At 42.4% G+C, this 20019-nt stretch overlaps 1 protein-coding gene across 1 annotated transcript in view; it reads left to right on the top strand.

Moving 5' to 3' along the window:
• Positions 1-3846: 3846 nt before the first annotated feature.
• The window catches only part of C4_2H1orf53 (chromosome 4_2 C1orf53 homolog), a 130132-nt gene continuing 113959 nt past the window's right edge, over positions 3847-20019 (top strand). The window contains exon 1 of the mRNA XM_069232123.1: positions 3847-4202. Coding sequence (XP_069088224.1) covers positions 3969-4202 — 234 coding nt within the window. The 5' untranslated portion in view covers positions 3847-3968. The remainder of the gene's footprint in view (positions 4203-20019) is intronic.

The raw sequence follows: 20019 nt of genomic DNA, 5'->3' as shown, positions 1-20019 counted from the left end.
TCCCTCACCCATAGCATGTTCCCAGGCAGCAGGAGATGCTCTTCCCCTGCTCAAGAAACTGGTTCTGAAGCCAAAGGATCTTTTCACTTGCCTATCCTACACAGGAAAAATGATAGAGAAAGCGGTCTACATCTAGCTACGAGAGACGATCAGCAAGAATACCAGTCCTGCTACAAGAGTACCAGTCCTGCTACAGACTATGCTGCTGCAGGCAGATAGGCAGTCTCCTTGTAGTTGAAAATGCTGCCTTGTCAATGACAGAAATTTATTGTGCCTCCTCATACTGCTCATCTCTGTACAGACTTTGCTACAGTGCATCTCTAAATGTTGATCCACACCCACTGCATTGGCCCCTCAGACATAGTCATGTATGCATCCAGGAGCTGGGCAACATCCCTAATGACACTAGAATTGACCCATCCTTCCTGCAATCAAGGAAGAAACTGAAAACAACATCCCTTCAGGGAACAGTGCAAACTAACTCACTAGAATAGACTTTTGCATGTCCCATATCTGCTTTTTGTCAGTATGCTGCTGTGTATGTCAGTTTGTATGCATGGCTTCCTTGTGTATGTGTGCGTCACTTGTGCTTGTACGATGTGCATTACTGGATTCTATTAAGCATTTTAAAGGATGAGTGAGAAAAAAAGGATTTAAGATATGAATTAAACAGAGGCGGCAACTTCGCAAGGGCAAAGGAGCGTCGCCCCACTCTCCCTCCCCCACCGAGCTGAGCCAGGAGCTGAAAGGTGAAACAATATTTAATTATTGTTTTATCTTTGAGCTCCTGGCTCAGGCAGCAGCATGTGACAGGAGGGGTGGGCTGGGCCACAGGAGGTGGAGGTGGAGAGAGTGCACCTAAGTGTAGATGTGTGTTTGGCTGGCCGCCTTAGGCTAGCCAAGCACACATGCGCACTTAGGTTTCTCCAGCCCAGCGGTGTTGAACAGCCAGGCCGGAGAACCTGCACAGACCCCAGGTTGTGTCGGAGAGGCAGAACAAGCTGCTCAGACCAATCTTGAGGATTCTTCCTTGCTAGGTTTAGTATGAAAGCAGTGCCAGAATTGCTGGGGAGCCTGTGCTAGTGTCCCAGTGAATGTTGGAACACCAGAAGAAGAGGAGCAATGCGGAAGGAGTCTACAAAGGGAAGAGGTAAGGTTTTTATTTTATTTTTAATTTTTTTTATTCCCCTTCCTTCCCCAACCCCTGCTATTGAGGTTTTCGGTGGCCATCACTGAAATTGAACAAGTAATAGGTGAGAACAAAAATAAGTGGTTATGCTCAGTAAATACAGTTAATAGTTTACAAATGTATTTTATGGTTTTTAGTGCGGCCGTTTTCTTGGGTTTAAAACCTAATACAGCCATAAATGGGTGAAATACGGTAGCATATACATGAAAAAGAAAAAATGTGAGAAAATACATTAATACTCGCATTTTTTTAAAAACTTCCTGAAGGCACGAAAAGTTGTATGGCAAGACAGTCGCAAAAGGATAAGTACACAAATATAGGAGGAGTTTACGAGAACATAAAGGGACAAAGGCAGAGAGGGGTGTAGTGAAACTACAGTTTCCTTCATTTTGCTTGAAACAATGAGGTACAGCTAAAGGTGGGAGGGTTAAGATGCTAAGCAGAATGTACGCAATACAAGAAAAGCAATTAGATGTAAATGTGGGACAATGTCAACACTGTAGCTTTAAAATGAGTTGTAGGCCACAAACCAAGACGTTTTAAAACTTGTATTGATAAAGCCATACACTTGGGCTTTTCGTAGTACATACAAACATAACCATTAATCTAGATGAAACAGTTGAGGGAGAATTGCAATGTTTGAAAAAGATATAACCAATGAAGCATACTTAACATTTTGAAGAAAATAAGCCTGAAAAAATGCCTATGAATTTTCTTATTTTTGAGAACACTTCATTTTTTCAAAGATTCAAATGGAATAGCAATGCCTAAAAAAAACAGCCGGTTGTGAAAGCAGCATCTTGGGGAAACATGCAGTGGTCCATCGAACTGCTCCCAGCAAACTTTGATGTCAGAAGCTTGCACACACTCAGCACGAGCTGTTCGAAAAGTACAGCTTTCACTCAGCAAAGGTTACCGCCCGTCTTTATCAGTCTATAACTATTTAATGCAAAACATTCCACTGCCATTAACGAGGAGGATGGATGTACCATTTTGTAAGCAAATCGCCACAACGTGTACATTGCGGTCTGCAATGACAGCCATGGATTGCAAAGCATATAGATGCAGTGTGAGTTGGTACTTCCCGTTTGCAAAATCTGCTGCACTAATTTTGTCAATGCAAAGAAATTTAATTTGGCACAAAGTGCCTTCCTGTGAAATACAACAAAAACGCAGTTGTTTTGGTCTTCAAGTTAAGCAGTAAAGATAATGTGGCTAATAAATGCACAACATTTTTATGTACTCTGTACATATACTAAGTATGAAGTTGTATATAGTGCATCACAAACTAGAGTGCTTCTTGGTGCTTGATAACAGGTTACAACTATCAATCTCAATGGTTGCCACTGTATCGACCTCAGAAGAACGCAAGGTTACTAACCCTGAGGGGTTTCACATTTATAACCTGCAGGTTACATGCAGATCTTTGGGAAGTGCCTAGCCAAATAAACTAATTTAGCGGATTCAAGATTGTAATCTTCGGGTTAGCTCATTTTATGATAATTATAACTGCTAGCCTCCAAAGTACACTTAGATCTCTGAGCTATCTCAGCAGCATATTTATTTAACCAGGAAATACTGCTGCCAGTAGACCTCGCTAGAAAAATGTTCCTAGTGCATGCTATTTTGGGAGGCTTAGCTGTTCTCCCTTCTGTGTGTGATAAAAGGTGCACCTGTGCTTTGGGTGAACGTGTCACAAGAAAGGGCAAAAGTCGGGGGTGGATAGGGCCCCCACTATTTTTAGAAAGGAGTCTCAATTCCCCTTAGCCTAGGCTGAGAGGTGTCACCTTGTGCCCCACCACGGAGGCTGCTTGCATTTGCAAACATTGAATGTGTTTACCTTATAGCCTCAAGAGGTTCGCAAACCTCCACCTCACAGGCAGCATACCCTTTTATTTGTTAAAATGTGCCACTCACTAAAAGCAGTTTACACGTGTAATTACCGACTTCTACGTCGTTTACAATTCGATAAGTGAAAAAATGCATACGATGTATTAGAGTAAAACTTTAAATATTATTTTGACGTTTTCTGATTATTATAAAGGCATAAGTCACTTTTTGTGACATCTTTGTGACTTGCATGTGATTAATTAGCGTCCAACCTCTCCCTATTTCCCTTAAGGATAATGCCCAGTGTCATAGCAAAGATACAATTGACTTTGGAGCAGGCAATAAAAATGGCCCTATTGACAGTTGTTACAGGAGTGAACTACAGCACTTATCAGGTTTCAATGCCCCCCTCCAAGCTCTGGGTACTGGTGTCACTGCATCTGCTGCACCAACTAACCCTAGTCATAATGTAAATCATCTTTTTCCGTTATGTGCTGGCAGAGTCTAGCCTGTGACTGGACAAAAGGATGAAATCCCATAAAGGCCAAAAGACCCGATTCAGGCAGGTGACTAAAATTTTGAAGTCAAAAATAGGCTTACATTGGACTGTCCCCCGTCTGAAATTGCTTGTTTTAATAAAAGTGAATAGGGAAATATATTCTCAATTATTTTTATAAAATCTCCCACTTTTCTTTTTGTAAATGTTGGCATTTGTTGGAATCTCTGAAATTAACATCTGCATCATCAAACAAAACTTGTGCCAGTCCCACGGAAGGCGGGAGAGGAGTAAACTATTTTTTTACAGCAGGTAGTAAAACGCAATCCTGCCCTTCCAGGACTGCCTCCAAAATATGCGATAGCAGGAAGTCAACGCGGGGTAATGTTCACCACGCCAGGCCCCTCCTCTGTCCCGGCCGCGCTGACACCGCGGCCCATGCTCGCCAGTTAGATGTACCCTCTTGGCTGGCACGCCGCGGCCGCGCCGGTTCTTCGTGCTGGGACAGTGCGACTCGGATGGCAGTGGGTCCCCGGCTTCATGTCCTCTGCACCCGGCATGAGCACCGACGAGGGGCGCGTGCAGGCGACCGAGCCCAAGGCGAAGTGCCACAGCGACACTACAACCGGGGACGGGATGGCGGAGTCTGACAGAAGGATAATGGAAGCGCACGACAAGGCCTGCCGGGTAACCACACTTCTAAGCACCGAGCCTCCATGGCGACGTTCTGACTGCGTCCTCCAAGCCCCTCCTACGGCGCCCCACAGCGGGGCCTGATCGCGCACAGCTGATTTAGTAGCATGTCACATGTTTTAAGGTGCACGTGACGGGAAGAATTTAGGACTTCGAGCGCATTTGTTCAGGTTTGGGTATGAATGCATTGTTTTCGAGTCTGTAGTGATACGTGTAGTAGTTTGGTTATGCCTTGTCTTTTTGAGCACAGAATATCTGGTAGATGGGTTTGTGAAGCCGCCATGGTAATTCATCCCGAAGAGAGTTATGGATTGGTTTGTGCATAGTTCACGTGATATGTTTTTTGAGTTTACAAAAACAGAATAAATAAGTAACACATGATTGACAATATTACGGAATTGTTAAAAAATCTTGCATATTCTAATTTAGGAAATTAAATCACGCCATTTGGAAAATAGGGATGCAAGATATGGGAAAAGAGTAAAGAAAGAAAAAGAGATGAGAAAGTAAATTAAGAGGATAAGCGTTTGAAGGTGAGTGTAAAGAAAGAAAAGTTGTAGGAGGTAACCAAAATACTTCAGATTTAAGCTTTTTGTAATAGCCTTTTGAACTTAGAGGCGGTGTCACAATTTTTTGTAAGAGGTGTCCAAAGTTTCGAACATATAACTCAGAATTTCACCGAGTTAATGCATGAATTCTAGGTAGGTCACATCGGAAACAGAGATAAGAAATCTCTGCTCTTTGTTTCCAACTTGTTCTGTAAAAAGTTCATACATTAACTCTGAGAAATTCTGAATTATATGTTTGAACTTTAGACACCTGGCCTGTAAAAAGCAGGCGGTCGATGAGGCCAAGTTGCATGTGAATAGGCTTCTGTAAACTGCATGCGTTTTTGAACCTCAGCTGTTCAATTCGGAATGTTTCACTGTTGAAACTGGAAAGGCTCATGAATAGGTTTAGAGACATTTCATGTGTTCAGGATTAAATTAAGTTTAGATGGGTCATGTGCTGTTAAAGCTGTGGAAGGATAGACTTGTGGAAGATTCACGTGGTATTGAGTGGATAATACATCACAATCCATCTGGGAATGTGTCACCTGCTGCTGTCAAGGCTTAAGTGACACAGATTGATTTCAGAAGATTACAAGGTTTGACCTTATTCGAACATGAATCATGTGCACTGCATGTACAATATTGTTGTATGTGGAGTAACTTTATTGTCTATTAAAACAAAACTAGGGGGATGTTTTAGAGTTTGGTAGTTGGGTTACTCTATCTGTGACGGTTATCCCGTCCGCTGTACTATGATTCCCATAGGATATAATAAGATCGTAGCGTGATGGACGGGATATCCGTCACGTTTGTGACGGCGAAACCCCATCCGCTAAACTCTAAATCGGGCCTTAATTGAGGATTTTACATAGCAAACATCTTGAAATCAATTTCTTAAAGGTGGTCTCAGTTTTGATGTTCACTTAAAATGAGGCACAGTGAAGTAAAATTATTTGTGTAGGTTCACACAGTTTGATGAAGTGGTGAAGGTTAGTGTTGAGCCCAGTTTTCTGTTTTCACTTTGTGCTATGCAGTCAAATTATGAATATTTACTTGCTAGGCTCTTTTCGAGCAAAGCACAATGCTGTGTGTTCACTTTTTTCTTGAGCTAAATTGGTACATGATGTTTCATATATTCAGAAAACACGTTTATTTATTCTGACGAATAATGTATAAAATGTTAAAATATCTTTCCTGAGCTAGATTAACCCTAAGGGAAGTTAGGGGACCATTTCTATGTTTTCTGTCACGACCTTGATATGACTTGCATACTGTGAAGTACGAGCGATTCAATACTTCATTGAAGGCAGTTACATCTATTAACAAAACTAAGGGGACTCTGACTTTGTGTAGGCTTTCGGTGTTACCAATCTGCATTGCAGGTCAGCTCAGCTGCAGATACACAAGGCCGAAAAGCACCTTTCTAGATCGTGTACACTCAGCGCTCATGTATCTAGTGTTTTTTCTTTTAAACTGTAGTAAGGAGGGTAAAAGGTAGTGACTGGGATGTTTGTCTCAGTTATATTTTGGCTCACCTGTCCTAAGCAGACAAGAGCTGAGCCATAGCCAAATATTCACCTCGAGCTTTGGTTGGTTTGCTATAGATAGAGCCAAAAGCAATACTGTAGCACACAGAGGAGTTTTCTGATGAATTGATGATCAATTATTGCCAGCCACTGCCCAGATGACAAAAATGTAAGTCATGTCTGAGGGGCAGGGGAATATTAAATACCATTTCAGTGAATATTTTCTACAAATATAACTTTTCTGATCAAAGTTGGCAGGTGGTGGCAAGACGATGCTCGTCATCTACCTACGTTTGGCTGAATTATTTTGCCGATAGGTTTCACTACGGGTCAACGGTAGCAGCGCAATCGTGCTCTTTTTTTCCATTTAATGAGGCAAGAAAAGTCTGGTTGGGAGTTTACAACTGCTAATAGCACTAACTCGGAGAAATGCGAGACCCGTTGCATTGCAAATGCTTGTTTTGTTCTTGGAGCTCCACCTCTTTTTAGCTCTGCCTGTTTGTTTGTTGAAAAACAAACAAACAAACAAACGGCTCACTGTTAAAACACAGCCGCACAGCTTAAAGAGCGCGATTCATGCCAGATCTTTCAGATAACCACCTGCTACACAATGTTTTACTTTTAGACTGTGTATAGGTTTATCTTACTTAGAGACACTGAAAATCTGGCATGGAAGTAGCACTTTTGGACCTATGTTGTTCACTTCTAACCAATAATGACACAGCACTGTGGGGTGCATAAAGCTTGTACCACTAGACTAGCGCCTTCATTTTTATGATCAATTAAAATAACGGCTTATCTGCTCTGTACAAGTTCTGTATTTCAACCTGTATCATAAAAGGTACGGAAAAAAGCAACAGGCAAATTATGTAGTTGTTTAATGCTTGAAAGGTCATTATTATTTTGATCAGAAACGAAAAACACTGTTCTTTCGTGACATTTCTCTGATTTTCTTTACCTATAATTATTACAAATTTATTTAAATGTTACCTTATATTTCACATGACTCATTTAGGTTCGCAAGCCAGTACGTTTTCAGAAGGTAACATAACTGTAAGCATATGCATTACATTGTTATACATGCAGAATAAAACATGAAACTTTGAGATACATTATGTTTAACAAACAAGGGGTCATTTAAGGTCCATGTAAGAACCAGGATGAAAAAACTGAACAAAACACATTTTCACTTGATGGAGTGATTATTTATTTATTTGTACTTCTTTTAAGCGTCAACCAGGCCCAGTGCTGTACTTGGTGGTGGTGGGGAGAGGGGAGGGGTGGGGGGGCAATAGCACATTTTTATACAAATCAACATTTTAAACGACATAAGAAATACTAATACTTACAAATGTGAGTAAACAACGTCAAAAGAGATAGCATTCATTAGACGATGTAGGAGACTTTTCAGGAAGAAATTGGCTAGTGACAAAATAAAAGGAGATTCCAGTATTTAAATGCAGACACATTTAGCGGAGGAAAATAAATTAACCATGGAGGGCATAGTGGAGAGGAGTGATTTGAAAAGAAATTCAGTGCAGTGTAAATAATTTTGTGCAAAACAATATTATACAAACAGAACCTTTGAATACTTATAAATTGAGAACATAATAAACGTATTTACAAATCTCAGATTAAAGGACTACTTCAAGAGATGTTCAAAGATTTCCAGAGAGCAAAGAAGAAAGTGGGGCCAAGGGGGTGGAGGGTTGTGTGTTTAAGGATGTTTGCAGAGTTGTATTATTCCCTTGAGGAACAGAGGTCAGAGCTTGCTTCCAGTTAGCAAACATTAGCAAATAGCCTGCAAAGAGAGGCCTAACTGCTTAGCTTCAGAAGCTTTGGTAGCATGCACTGACCGGATAAACAAGCAAGCAAATACTGGCAGATGTGCTTCTTTCCGATTCACTGTCTAAGGATTATGATTTCTATAACTCGTTCTGTGAAATAGTAGGACGTCAGTCCCTTACTGCTTTTTCATCTCCTTTTAAACGTTTCTTTACTACAGAAGATAAAGTAGGAGTTGAGAAGAGAAATCAAATGCAATTACTGCTTAGCAGCCATGAATACTTTTTCTTTTACTGTGGTATTTTTGATTTTTTTTGAAGGTGTTATGAAACCTTATATGAACAGTACATTCAGGTCTCTTTTATTTCCAGTGTTTGTGAGTTAAATCTGTCTATAGGCATTCCCTGGATCTTTTTGTTTTTGGTTTCCATTCGTTCATATAAACAGTTTTTTATGTTTTACCTGTATCTCCAACAAACTTATCCTGAGCATTACAAGACTGTACAAGTAGAGGTCCAGTCGTGTTATTTCTAAGGCACACTGGTCTTATCTAGAGATATGTAAAAGATGAAATGAATCATACAGATTAGATGCCTCTCTATCTGGAGTGGTAGAGACCAGGCTATTTGTTTTAATCACAGATTTGTCAGTGAGTGGTGTATTTTTGGGATTAAAATCCTTTCAAATACATTCATTGGAAGCAGACTGAAGTTGTGGGTGTGAACTGAAGTGTCAGTGTTGTGTGATTCTTATTTTATAAAAAACCTTCTGTGTGATTTCTTAAAAACTAAATAAATGGTTTCCTACTGTTAATATGAATGCTTATATATATTTCTCAAGAGATTATACAAGTACACCTTTACTTTACTGGCTACACAGGGTTGCAATGACGGGAAAAGTAGGTCCTGTCATTCAAAATAAGTGCTGCACATTTGCGGTTTGCAGACTTTCACAACACATTGCTTGGGCAGTATCTTGGGCTAATTTCTTGGCGACATTTGTGATGTAAAAGTGTTTCAAAGCTTGCAGGGCCTTAACATAGGTCACTGTTGGAAACACCATTATTCCACAGCAGGTGTTAAAACAGAATAGTTGCTTTCAGACGCAATGATGTACACAAGGTAGAAAGATACACGTTTTCAAGTAATTATGCTGTGCATTCTGATTACTGCATACATTGGAAGTCTAGTAAATATTTCAGGAGAAATGGGTCAAGTTGGGTTCTTTGGGTTTAGAACCTATGACAGTCCTAATTTCCAGAATTATTAATAGAAAATATGAACAGAAGGATGTCAGTAATTAGGATAATTAGAGGATTAATGCATTGTATAACAACCAATGTCATACAGTGAAACTCAGCTCAACAAAAACTAAACTTGCCCCGATGTATCTAACCACAGATCTAATCCAGGCTCAACACCTTGAACCTCAAACCTTCTCCACATCCCTATAGCAGTAAGCAACGTCCAGTGTTTTCTAAATAAAAAGCAGCCTCTTCCTGAAAACCTTCCCAGGTATAAAGCTCATACAGCTTTGTTCCAGATCAACCTGTTTCTCAGAATCATCAACTTTCAAATCTGAGCGCAAGCATTCATACTGTCTCAGGTAGAAGGTGGATGTTTTGCAGTCTGGGCGATTTGACTCACCATGGGCCCACCATAGCTGTTCTGCATGTCTGAAAATTTTATTGCAAGCCATGGCAAATTGGAATCATATCACTCACAACCTATAAGAGCTGCATTGTCACCTCTTACAGCTCCATTTTGTTCAAGGGTGCATGTTTATAAGATCATTCACCCAAACCTCAGGGCTTACCGAGCAAATTAAATAGCTGTAAAAATCGGGCAACACCTGTAATGCTTCCATAGACAAATTTGATATTGAAAAAGAGTCTAAAGCAATGAATGTTGATTCAGGCCTTATTAGTATAAGGCGTGGGGCTATGGAACAACCTAGCTCTGTACCACTGTTCACTTCCCTACTGTTCTTCAGAAACCATTTTAAGCCCCATCTTATCATCTACCTCCAGTGTTCTGAGTCCCTTCCTTGACATTTCACAGTATTTGTGAAACCGCTCTCAACCACATGAATATCTCGGCATGTATGATGTAAAATAGCACGAAGGTGACATCCCTTTTGTTGCCTTGCGCACTGCCACTTTTCAGTGCTTTGCAATTGCATGCTCACTCATAACGTATTGATGCATTTCTTTCTGAATCATAAGGAAGGGGGAAATGCCTATTTGCTACGATATTTTCATTTCCACTTGCAAGGTGGCACTGTGCTAACCTTGTGAGTCCCAAGGGCACTTAGATATAGAACACTGATACTGTATACTGACCAGTCACAAAAAATGTATCATCTCTTGGCCACCCCATTTCCCTTGCAATTCACAATAATTCACAGTTTTGACATTGTGAGTTGCCAATACATTTGTTACTCACAGTGCCGTTTTAATTCGTGTCATGCTGTTCCTGTTCTAGTAAAAACACTGCATGTTTTAGGGTGGCAGCACCATCGCATGTGGGTGACCGAGTCAGTCCTATACAGACTGTAAGTTGTCAGCCTGATTCCTGGCTAACCCGCAGTGTCTCACCCAAACGTAGGAAGTAAAGGCATGTGTGGCAGCTTAAACATGACACTGAATTCTTAGGTAAGTCGTGATGAACAGATCATACCCCTTTCACTCAGTAACAAAGACTCACACTTGCCAAGGTAGAATAAAAGATGCAAAACAAGTTTCAAGGTATTTATTGAAGCAATTGCATCTGATTATAAAAAGCATGGGTTCTGATAGTAAGGGAGATTAACCATAAAAACTGGGATCATCAGTACGGTTAGGGCAAAAGAGAAAAACAACCCCACCATCTTTGGGTAATCCTAAAAACCTAAGTGATTACTGAAACATCTGAGAGCATAGTGTTGGTAATCCTTCTGCCCATCCTGGTCTAAGAGAAGGACCACAGCCCCATACCTGAAAAGGCTGGCAAGGGTTTGCCTGTGGTCTGGATGGCAATTCTTTCAGTTGGCGGAAGAGTCAGCACCAGGATCAGCAAATCTGTCAATGGAATGGTGTACATGGCAGGACGGCTATGCTTGGAAAGCCCTCTACCCCTCCTTAGGCCTTTGCGTTGTTTGTATAACAAATTTTGTAGTGTTCTAAGAACAGGCCTGTCGTGATATGTCTGAAAAATGGGGACTGTCTCCTGAGCTCCTGGAGCAGCATTATGAATTGGAATATCATGTACCGAACATGATAGCCTTGCGCAGGGCACAAAGTGAAATGCGTGCACAGGGGTGATAAAATGTGCAGTGTTAACAACTATGGGTTGTATGAAAGAACCACACATGGCAGAACCACGCATGGCTTAATGCAGTCGGAACCACAACCACGTCTTTATCATGCATGCCTTTACCACGCATGCCTTTACCAACAAATTTTGTTGTAAAAGCATGCTTAGTAAATGAATATGTGATAACAACATGCGTGGTTGTGTGATGCAACACCCCTGAACCCTCCCCACCCCCATCCTGAACCCTAAAACCTACCCCACCTTGTCCAAAAAATGATGCAACCCTCACCCTGAACCCTAAAACCTACCCCACCATGTCCTAAAAACTATCCCATCCCAACCTGTCCTAAAAACTACGCAGATCCCCGCACTAAACCCTAAAACCTAGCCCACCCTGCCCAGAACCCTAAAACCTACCCCACCTTGTTCTAATAACTGATCTGCCCCCACCCCTGCCCTGAACCCTAAAAACTACCCTGCCCTGTCCTAAAAAGTATCCTGACCTCCCGCCCTGAAACCTACCCGCCCTGTCCTAAAAACCACTCTGACCCCCCACCCTGAACCCTAAAACCTACCTGTCCTGTCCTAAAAACTACCCTGACCACCCACCCTTAACCCTAAAACCTACCCCACCCTGTCCTAGTAATGACCCCGACTGCCCTGCCCTGAACCCTAAAACCTACCTCACACCGTCCTAAAAACTACCCGACCCCCTGCCCTGAACCCTACAACCTCCCCTGCCCTGCCCTAAAAACTAACCCGACCCCCTGACCTCACCCTGAACCCTAAAACCTACCGCGACCCCACCCCTACCCTGAACCCTAAAAGCTACTCACCCTGTCCTAAAACGTACCCTGACCTCATACCCCCACCCTGAAAACTACCCAACCTTGTCCTAAAAAATACTCCGACCCGCCAAACTGCCTAAACCCTGAAAGCTAAAACACCCTGAACCCTAAAAACCACCCTGCCCTGTCCTAAAAACTACCCGCCCGCCCTAAACCCTAAAAGCCCTGTCCTAAAAACTACCCAAACCCGCGCTGCCCTGAACGCTAAAACCTACACCGCCCTGTCCTAAAAACTACCTCGATGCCCTGTCCTGAACCCTAAAACCTACCCTTCGCTGTCCTAAACCCCCCTCCCACCTTAGCCCCACTTACCCGGCTTGTGTTCCTCTACCTGACCTCGCACTAAACCCTAAAAGCTACCCTGCCCTGTCCTAAAAACGACCTCAACCCCCACACCCTAAACCCAAAAAACGACTCCGACCTGTCCTAAAAACTACCCGTCCCCCCACCCCTGCTCTAAACCCTAACAGCTGCCCTAGCCTGCCCTGTCTTAAAAACTACCACGACCCCTGACCTGAATCTTAAAGCCTACCCCACCCTGTCCTAAAAATGACCCAGACCCGCCCACCCCGCCCTGAACCATAAAATCCTACCCTGCCTCGTCCTCTCCCGGCTGGTTCTGCCTTGTGCCTGAACCCACACATATGCATGGTGCCTTAATCACGCATTTGCATGATTCAGGCACATGGGTGGTCCAGGCAAGCATGGTAAAACTTGTGTTGTTATGGCCTGCGTGGCTCCGGCTGCATAGAAAAGGCTGTTTTCCACAACTATGATTTTTCAGAAAGAAGCAGCTGATTAAAATATAAAAACAATGAGCTTAAAGGTGGCCATACTAAAAAAATATGAAATGAATAAAACGTATGTGTTAAAGATACAGGCTATTGGACCTAAGGCTAAAATAAGTGTCAACCCAGGCACTAACGAGAACCCACAACAACACTGAATATTCGTTTTTCATTCTCACAAAGATTGCCCCTTTGTGCAACGCATTCTTTGCATGGGAGAAAAATTGCAATTTAGTTAAAAAAACATTGTAAGTGGCAGTCTTCACAACTCAAAATTTGAACACTATGATTACTTGTAAGTCACTTGCAAAAAAGGGTATAAAGGATGTGTTCCCCTTTTCTTTCAGTTCAAAAGAACATTCCATTTGTTTGCCCTCATAGGAAAAGGTGAGAGGTTCCATGGAGGGATTCATTTGACCCCGTCACCTGGTCCAAAGAGAATACAGTTAAAACAAGGAATACTGGTTGTCTGTGATATGAGTTGTTTATAGTTGCATGGCGAACAGGAGAGGTAAAAGAGGTTCCCATTGCTCCTGTCCTGCAGGCTTCTGATGCAGAGCTTCCTTCAGAAGTGTGCAGGCACCACTGGGTGTGTCCTTGTGTTGACACATTGCACTGCCATCCCAGGATGAGGGTGTGCTAGCCTGCTGTTTTGTGCTCTGTCATTCTCTACCTCACATGATGGACTGTTAACGACCAAAATGAAGCCTTTCACGCAATTGATGTATGGTTGGTGCATAGTGCAGTGCTCTCTTTCTTCCTTCTCTTGAGAGAAAGCTCTCACAAAACCACATTGAAGAATCCTGCTGGCCTGTGGTGGGATCATGTGGAACAATATGAAATGTGAAGTGGGACAGTCCAAACAGGCCTATTGTTTCATGGTCATGCACAGAATGACATGACTACTCTTCCCAAATTATCTCCATAAACTAAAAAATGCAAATAAGATGTCTATCATCCCTGAGCAATACTTGACTCCAAAAATTAATAAAGATTAGTTTGAGGATTTTGCAATGAATGTGTGGCAATTAAATATGTTGAAAGATCTGCTGTTCTGAATAAATGAAATTAACCTTCTTAAGCGCGATATTCACTCAAAAAGCATCTTTGTGCTAGAAACAGATATCCTAAAGAAAGGCTACAACAAGAGAGGTTGTTCAGCTAACAGAGGAGGTGAGTTTTGAATGTTTTTTAAACCATCTGGGTGCCTGGGGGGAGGTGGTCTCGTCCTCGGCCATGGTTCCCGTATGCTAGAAACGAGACCAGCTCATCCAGCACCCGGCAGAGGGGGGAGTGCTAGCACTCCCCCTGTGGGCCTCCCACTCATACCCCCACATCAGGGATGGAAGGGGAATCGTTTCCGCTTCCGACCCTCCCCCCCCCCCCCATTGATGTCTGATGACGGAGCGCAGTTGCACGCTGACCTCATTAGAGGTCACCGCCCATCGCGCAGGAAGCTGAGCTTTAGCACGATCTGGAAAAGAAATGTAAAGCAGGGAGGTGGGGGCAGGCAGAGGCATTAAAAAAAAAAAGGAAAGGCCTTTCCTTTCCTTTCATGCCTCTGTGAGCATTTCTGCAGTCCGATCGGTGAAGTGATCGGGCGCAGAAATGCCCATTAGACACCAGGGATATTTGTTTTGTAGTTTTTTTACTACTTATGCAAGAGGGGAGAGGCCCCTTTGGCAAGGGCCATTCCCCAGGGTGGCAATATATTACTAGGCCTTTTCTGCCTCCCCGGGGACAGATCGGTCTATTTTAATTAGGCAGATCTGCCCCAGGTGGGCAGAACCCACTAGAAATCAGGGTGTTTTTTGTGTTTTTTTTAAATAAAAATGAAGAAAGGTCGCTCCCTTGATGGGCAATTATTTATTAGGCCTTTTCTGCCCCCCCGGGGACAAATCGGCCTATTGTAATTAGGCCCATCTGCCCTCTGGGCAGAAGCCACTAGACACCAGTATTTTTTTTAATTTTGTTTACAAAAATGATGAAGGGGAGCGGCCCCTTGAGCAAGGGTTACTCCCCTTGGGGGTAATTTTTCAGGCCATTTCTGCCCCCTCCCCCCCGGGGGCAGATCAGCCTATTGTTATTAGGCTGACCTGCCCCCAGGCGGGGCAGAAACCGCTAGATGCCAGGGATAACTTTTATTTATTTATTCTTTTTACTTTTTTTTACAGGAGGGGAGTGACCCTTTAGGCAAGGGACGCTTCCCTGGGGGAGGGTGGGGGAATTGTCTTTAGGCCATTTCTGCCCCCCTTGGGCAGAAGGGGACCAGGGATTTTTATATATTTTTACGTTTTTTACAGATGGTTTTTTTTAGTGAAGGGTCGCTCCCCTGGGGGGGCAAATTTATTTTAGGCCATTTCTGCCCCCCTTGGAGGCAGATCGGCCTATTTCTACTAGGCCGCCCATCTGCCTCCAGGAGGGGGCAGAAACCACTTAGGCCCCTCGGATTAGTGTGTGTAAGTTTGTTTGGGGGGCAGTCCCTTGGGCAAGGGTTGATCCCCACGGGTGCACATTACTGTTGGCCATTTCAGCCCCCCTTTGGGGGCAGATTGGCCTGTTTTTGTAAGGCCCCTCTGCCCCCAAGGGGGGGGGCAGAAAGCCCACCAAAGACCAGAGATTTTTTTTTTCAAGGGTGGTGGTATGGCTTTAACCCCACCTCAAATAAATGGGGACAAAGTTATTCTGCCCACCGGTGGGCAGATGGAGTAATTACCCCCGATCCACTTCCCGGGCCCGGGGGGACAGAAATCCTACTAGATGCTAGGGAATTAAAAACAAAAAAAAATAGTGGGGTGGTGGCTACTAACCAGTATGGGCATGGTTATGCCTCCCACCCCAACTAAAGGGGGTAACAGTCTTTCAGCTCCCCCCCCCACACACTAAAAGATCGTATCCCAACGGCAAGCAAGAGGACATTTGATTATTTTAGGTTTTGGTTTTACATTTGGGACATGAGAGCTTGTCTAACTCTCAAAATCGTTTCACTTAGAATGGTGAGGGATGCACTTTTTGGACTTTGGGACGCTGCCATGTAGAAAAATCTACGAGACCTAGACAAATCTGAAAACCAAACATCTGGGTGAGTCCAGGGTGGTGTGCTTCACATGCACCGCACCATTTTCTTAGACACAATGCCCTGCAAACCTCCAACTTTGCTCGAAATCACACATTTTTCCCACATTTTTGTGATGGAACCTTCTGGACTCTGCAAGAATCAGCAGAACAGGTGTTATTGCCAGTTTTCTTTCTCTACATGTTTCCTTGATACCTATTTTTCACTCTTTATATTTCACCAAATGAATTGCTGTACACCCGGTATACAATGAAAACCCATTGCAAGGTGCAGCTCTTTTATTAGCTCTGGGTACCTAGGGTTCTTGATGAACCTACATGCCCTATATATCCCCGCAACCAGCAGAGTCCAGCAGACGTAACGGTATGTTGCTTTCGAAAATCTGACATCGCAGGAAAAAGTTAGAGTAAAATGTGTGTTTTTTTTCAGCTCAATTGCAATTTTTATTTTATTTCAGCTGGTATTTTCTGTAGGAAAACCTTGCTGAATTCAGAGTTTTGTCTACTTTTTAGAAATGTTTACCTGTCCAGGATCCAGCATTAGTTTCACACCCACTTCTGTCACTAACTGGAAGGAGGCTAAAAGCACAAAAATAGTAAAAATGGGGTATGTCCCAGTAAAATGCCAAAAGTTTGTTGAAAAATGTGGTATTATGATTAAGTCTCCCTGTTCCTGAAAGCTGGGAAGATGATGATTTTAGCACCGCAAACCCTTTGTTGATGCCATTTTCAGGAGAAAAAAACACAAGCCTTCTTCTGCAGCCCTTTTTCCCACTTAAAAAAAATATGAAATTTTAGCTGTATCTTGGCTAATTTCTTGGTGTCCTCCAGGGGAACCCACAAACTCTGTGTACCTCTAGAATCCCTAGGGTGTTAGAAAAAAGGACACAAATTTGGAGTGGGTAGCTTATGTTGACAAAATGTTACGAGGGCCTAAGCGCTAACTGCCCCAAATAGCCAAAATAAACCTGAGGGGGAAAAGGCCTTTCAACGAATGGGTCAAAGGGACCATGGACTGGAGTTAGCTTTTATTCTTTTTGGGAGGTCATTCCATAGTTTGTGGCCAAGCAAGTATGCACAACATCCACCCGTTCTCACATGACAAGTTAAGATGAGTAACTGCTTATTGGAGTGCATGGACCTTCTTTGCTTGTGAAATTTAAAGTGATGTGATTTCACCAAACCACAGAATGCCTTATTCAGAAGGCATAAAGTCTTGAAAATCACCTGTGTAACAGGAAACCAGTGCAGGGTTATTCGGACTTGAGGCACACTATATATTAAAGTCTTTTAAGGCCACAGACTAGCCTCACTGTCATGTTTTGTATCCTCTGAAGTTTTAGGAGTGTGTATTCAAGGAGCCTCAAGTAAAGCAGGTTTCGGTATTCTAAACAGTACACATTTTGCTACTGCTTGTGTATGGAAATGTTGTGGAAGAAAAAGTAATATTCTTTTGAGTAGAATGAGATGAAAAAAACAGGCTCATGTCACCGCACTAAACTGGGGTTTGTTCAAGCATTCTATCCATCACTTTTTTTGTTAACTTCATTACTGCACTAACCTGGGGTTCTGAAGATAGGTGTGCATCTAGAAGAACACCCAGTGAGTGAACTCTGAATGCCTGCCCTGGCATTTACTCTAAAGAGTTAGGCCACATAGAATAAAGCAATCACTCCAAGTTGTTGTCAACTATGAGGATCTCCATTTTACTTCAAATACATTTTAGGAAATTGTGGGACATAGTGTGTATTTATAATACATAACATATACCTGTGTATATTGCCATTGAGAGCCCCTGGGGACACGATAAACCACATGACTGAAGACAAAGTGGTTGGTAAATGTCACAAGGACCCTTGGATGGCAATATAGGACCATATTATACATGGTACCCATTACGTATTTTCATATTGCACATTTATTTTGGGGCAGTTAGCTTAACAATGCTGTTTTCATCAAAATGTAGCTAACAGTGGGTACTGATTGGAATTAACAAGTTGAGACTGTTTACGTTTCTTGAATAAATTGTTAATAAAACAATGAGAAGTGGTGAGGGTCCTTGAAATTAGGTGATTCCGTGGCTCCAACATAATTTGCCACATAACATTTGCAGATTTCAACAAAAGCGTTGTTTTTGTCTCATACATATTAAAAAGGGAGAGTGTGCTGCATAATTTGTATTTTTTTCGTATAATTTAAACAAGGTTGTAGTATTATATGGCCCTTCCAGCCACATAATTCTAGTAGCTCTCAAAATGTTACAACTCTGCTGAGCAGATTAGGGGCTGTCCCTATGATGATGAAATTCGCATTTCAAAGGCAACTATGAAATATTTTCAAAATCTTGTGAAATATGAGCTTTTAAGTATATTATGTTTTTTTTTTGTTTTTTAGGTTTAGGTTTCAAAGGAATGATGGGTGTTCCACTGTTTTAATAATTAATCTTTCGAGCACAGTGATGGGTATTTCACTGAGTTACTGATCAGTTTCTAGGACATTGTTGTGGTTATTGCACTGAGTTACTGATTCAATTTTAGGGTGCAGGGATGGGCATTGCACAGGGTTACTGATTACATTTTAAGGTACAGTTGTGGGTATTGTACAGGGCTATTAATTAGTTTTTAGAGCACAGGGATGGATGTTGAACTAGGTTACCGATTAGTTGTAGGCCACAGGAATAGATATTTCACCATGTTACTGATTAGGTTTTAGGGTGCTGGTGTGGCTGTTGCACTCAGTTACTTTTCAGTTTTTAGAGCACAGGGATGGGCTGAGCACTGAGTTACTGATTAGTTTTTAGGTGAAGCTGTGGGTATTGTAATAAATCATTAGTTCATTTTAAGGGAATGGGATCGGTGTTGCACTGATTTACTGATAAGTTTTTAGGGAGCAGAGATGGGCATTTTGCTGGGTTCCTGATTAGTTCTTAGGGCGCCATTGTGGATTTTGCACTTGGTCACTAATTAGTTTTGAGGGGGAGGTATTGGTATTGCACCCGGTTAATGATTAGTTTTGAGGGCACAGGTGATGGTTTGCACCAGGTTATTCATTTGTTTTTAGGGTGCAGGGATGGACATTGCACTGGTTTACTAGTTTTTGGTGTGCAGGGATCAGTGTTGCACCAGGTTACTGATTACTTTTGAGTGCTGATGGGGTGGGTATTGCACCGTGTTAGAAACTGGGCTTCTAGTTTGCAGGCGTATGCAACCTGTCAAAGTAGGGACCACAATCCTTGTCATGGTAAGTCACTACACAACCTAAATTATCCTGTGCTCACCCTCCAGTAGCTTGGCACAGAATAGGCAGGCCTAATTTAGAAGGAAATGTGTAAAATACTTCTGCAATAAATTATACAATAATACAGAAAGTACTCCACACCGGTTTAGGAAAGTAGATACTATTTATCTGTTTAAAATAAGACCAAAAGGACAAAAATTCAATATGCACTATTCAAGATATCACTTTTTAAAGATTTAAATGAGTATCAAAACTTAAGAATCAGAGCTGGTATCCTTCTAACATGCAGTGCCTGGGATGCGGTAAAAATAACAATGCACAGGGGCCGCAGAATAGGAAATGCGTTGAGAAGTAAAGCGATGCATCATTTTTTTTTTTATAAGCGTCAAAGGCAATGTGTTGTTTCTTTCCATGCTGTAAGGTGATGCGTCTGTTTCCAAGAGCGCAGCCTTGATTCCTCACTGCAGTGCGGGGATATTTGATGCCCTGGGAAGACGCGTGGAAACCCAGAACGCGTTGAGCAGAGGTAACAGGCGCTCCGTTGATCCAGCAGGTGATGCAGTGATTTTTCATCTGTGAAGCAGTCACTGCGTCGGTTTGGCAGGTGTTGCATCAGTTTTCTGGCACACTGGATGTTCTTCTCTTTGGTGAAGTCTTTGATGGCCCTGAGACCTCAGAACAGGAGGCAAGCTCAATCCAAGTCCATTG

The sequence above is a fragment of the Pleurodeles waltl genome, chromosome 4_2 (assembly GCF_031143425.1).
Source record: "Pleurodeles waltl isolate 20211129_DDA chromosome 4_2, aPleWal1.hap1.20221129, whole genome shotgun sequence".
Lineage (NCBI taxonomy): Eukaryota > Metazoa > Chordata > Amphibia > Caudata > Salamandridae > Pleurodeles > Pleurodeles waltl.
The sequence above is the reverse complement of the archived record's forward strand: the minus strand, read 5'-3'. Positions and strand labels throughout refer to the sequence as shown.